Below are 3,682 nucleotides of genomic sequence, written 5' to 3' on the forward strand. Positions count from 1 at the left end.
TGATGCTTATGGTTTAAAAGTCAACTGTCATATTATAATTGCATCGTTTTTCTGTATAAAAAACAGTTTGTTGACTGTTTAAAGTTCCGTAACTTTCGAAGCCGAACTCTAGGCGTTTAGTGATATATTGCTCGTTAAGTACTGAAGTGCTAACCCTATTTTTTATATCTTCAACAGTTAACATGCAGGCGTTTAGTGATATATTGCTCGTTAAGTACTGAAGTGCTAACCCTATTTTTTATATCTTCAACAGTTAAGATGCAGGCGTTTAGTGATATATTGCTCGTTAAGTACTGAAGTGCTAACCCTATTTTTTATATCTTCAACAGTTAAGATGCAGTGTGATTCCACATCGATGACTGCGATTCTTCGCGTCTCTACTCCTTTCAGAGGGCGAGTTTACGCCCTAGGACATCCACACGATTGCTATGCTCTGACTGCAGGGGGCAACGGAGAAATCGCTATCACACTTCCACTTCATGGGCGAAATTGTGGTACAAAGAACTTGGTAAGAAATGCTAGAACGTGTATTACTTTATAGAGGGCAGCAGGTCTATATGGAAGGTCATGGTATTGGAAAATTGATAAACTAATGGAACTGTAAAACATCAGAAACTCGGAATACACCATGTTAAAACTCAAATGTATGTTCATAAATCACCATAGAATAGCGTGAAAAGGTCAGTAGAGTTGTCTAATACAATGGGTCGTATTGGTGATACAAACAAAATCCATGCCGGACTGCAGATTTCCCTTAACTCCCCCTCCCTTCCTCCCGCATTCCACTGAATCTGTCTTTTTGTGGATTTCAAATCGGACACGGGTAAATTTATCGTTTAATATTGGTGATAAAAATCCATGTTAGACTGCAGATTTCCCCACCCACCCCCTTCCTCACGCATTCCACTGAATCTGTCTTTTGTGGATTTCAAATCGGACGCGTGCAAATTGACCGTTTCGATTTTATCTTTTTGTCAGCCATAAGTCGCAGCACGGATGACCACCCTTGCTGTACCAGATCAAAAGCGACATTTCTACACGTTGCAACTAATGAAGGACAGAATAAGGGGAATGTCGGAGAACAGTTTACATTTTGTGGTGAATTTCTTTTACGAATCGTAGGTCTCCTGTTTTAGTTAGCTTTCAGTGTTCGGCATGTTCTGTCGGTGGCTGCAGTATTCATTAACAATCATGCACTTGGGTAATATATCACGCGCCGGTTTAAGTTCGTTGCTTTTTTGTCTACTCTGTAAACTAAACGAATGGTATCGTTCTAAAAAAATTAAATCGAATATCTATGTGCTGTAGAAGTCAAAACTTGAGGACGTCTTCGGCATAGATCAGTGGTTCCCGGACCCCTGGGGGTCCGCGTAGGTAATACCATCTCAAGTTTTTTTTAATTGCACACTCAGTTATATATGTCTTTTTATTTGATAGTGAGAAATGGAAAAACGAGTTAATTATTAGTTAATAAAAACAGTTTGTTGGGTAGATGGAATCTTTCAAAAAACATGGGGTCAGTGGCGAAAAAATGATCATAAAAAGGGGGGGGGGGGTCCTTGGTGGAGCAAAGGTTGGGAACCACTGGTATAGACGATCAAGAACAGTGCTCCACATCAGTCATAGAAAACATGGGTTTAATGTTTAGTAATAAAATAAACTTGTAAGTTAACAATAGCATTACTGGAGCATAATAACGTGGATTTTGAGTTTTTATAAGTTAGCTTTGGGAACTGAAAAATCTGTCTATCGCATGAATGTTTTTGTTGTTGTTTTTTTTTGTTTTTTTCTTAGGGAAACGGAACATTCATTAATAATATAGTCGTACAACATCATCCTGTTGTTCTGAAGAATAGTGACCGCCGTGTTGAAGTAGCGTGCGATTATGATGAAATCAAAAGAAGACTGAGAACTGGAAAGGAGGTGGAAGAAGGGTAAAGAGAGAGGAAAAAAAAATATATATATATATATAAATATGTTTGATTATAAGCTCTATTTTGGAATACAAGCTGTATGCTTCAATAAATGTTATTGTCCTGACGTCCGTTAACCTTTTTAAAATTCCACCAGTTGAAAATGTTAATGTTTATATATCACAAGAAGATGTGCCATCTTTGGGATTTTTTGGGGGGCTTTAATAAATTAGATGTGGGAAATATTTATTCGACTCCCTTTACCACACAGAAGTGTTTGTGGTTGATATTTACATTCAGTGAAAAGTCACAAAAACGTTTCTGATTAAAATCTACATTATTCAGGAATACTTTCCATTTTGACTGGTCAAATGTTTTTCAACTGACCTATACTTCCTTGGAAGTCGAGCGTAGCCTGGTAGTTAGCGTGACTGTGAATCCGACAGTCCATGGCTTGCGTCCCTTTTGTAACAAAGTCGCCCTTTTCTACTTTGGGGTTGTGGATGCGTTATAAAAGTGACGGTCAAATTCCAGCTGCCTTCCCTCTAGTCTATCTTTTCAAAGTTAAGGACGGCTTGTACAGATAGTCAATTTTCAGCTTTGCGCGAATACAGATATTGGGTCATTTATATTAAAACGATTTCGGAGATTAACCACGTTGTTACAGTCAATGTCGCCATGTTTGGTCGTTCTCTTCTTGACCACTGTGCATTTTTGATAATAAACCTGTAGCGTAGTTTCCATTACAAAAGGCTCAATCGTAAGGTTGTCATGTTCAAAGCATATATGCCTTCCCTGCTTGCTTTCCATAATCCTTCTAATGTACAAGGATGGTGGTTACTCGGAACCTGTTTCAACAGTTCGATTACACAGAAACCTACAAATGACTTGACCGATATATCTTAATACGGAATGGCATAAATACTCATTTTACTTTCCAGATGCATGAGGTATCCCTTTGAAGCAACGTGTGTATGCGTGACTTGTGTTGGTTTTTCTAGAAGGAGATACTTCTTGATTATGTAATGTACTGTTGCCTGGGTCACGTGGTTTTTGTCACTGTTCTTTTGTTAGTGGATTCTCACTTGCTGCAAAATGATACATTGTTTTTTCAGTGTCATTCGCTATAAGGAATAACCACGTCTTATAAGTTCTAAATACGCGATCTGAATACATCTTCATGATGTAATTGTATGAATACTTTTCGTCAGAAAGGTCTGTTACATACCTTTTCCCAAAAGCTATAATTTTTGTTGTGGCAGTACACTAACTACAAAACGCCTGACAATGTAAAAATGTAGTTCTGATACATTCCGTTCCAACGCGACTTTATATCGGCTGTGATTGTCACGTGAATTGCTGATTTGCATATTCAGAATCGTTTTAATATAACGAACTCAACCATCAGTCTCCAAAACAGTCTTTATTTCCTTAAATGTCGGGACTAAATTGTTTTTTTATTTTATTTATTCTGGTTTTCACGCCATATTTACTCTTTAATAACGTTTTATTCTCCTGATAGATTTAGTTTAAAAAAAACAACAAAAACTTTAATAACATTTATTCTCCTGATAGATTTAGTTTAAAAAACAACAAAACTTTAATAACGTTTTATTCTCCTGATAGATTTAGTTTAAAAAAAACAACAAAAACTTTAATAACGTTTTATTCTCCTGATAGATTTAGTTTAAAAAAAAACAACAAAAACTTTAATAACGTTTTATTCTCCTGATAGATTTAGTTTAAAAAAAAACAACAAAAACTTTAAT

General features: G+C 36.4%; 1 protein-coding gene across 1 annotated transcript; it reads left to right on the top strand.

The window, feature by feature from the left end:
- Positions 1-329: 329 nt before the first annotated feature.
- LOC111084133 lies at positions 330-1,934 on the top strand (the record flags this gene model as incomplete). Its single annotated transcript, XM_022380916.1, has 2 exons — positions 330-508; positions 1,795-1,934. Coding segments are annotated over 2 exons (319 nt in total), but the record flags the coding sequence as incomplete, so codon positions are not given.
- Positions 1,935-3,682: the final 1,748 nt, after the last annotated feature.

Source organism: Limulus polyphemus, unplaced genomic scaffold, assembly GCF_000517525.1.
Source record: "Limulus polyphemus unplaced genomic scaffold, Limulus_polyphemus-2.1.2 Scaffold13920, whole genome shotgun sequence".
Taxonomy (NCBI): domain Eukaryota; kingdom Metazoa; phylum Arthropoda; class Merostomata; order Xiphosura; family Limulidae; genus Limulus; species Limulus polyphemus.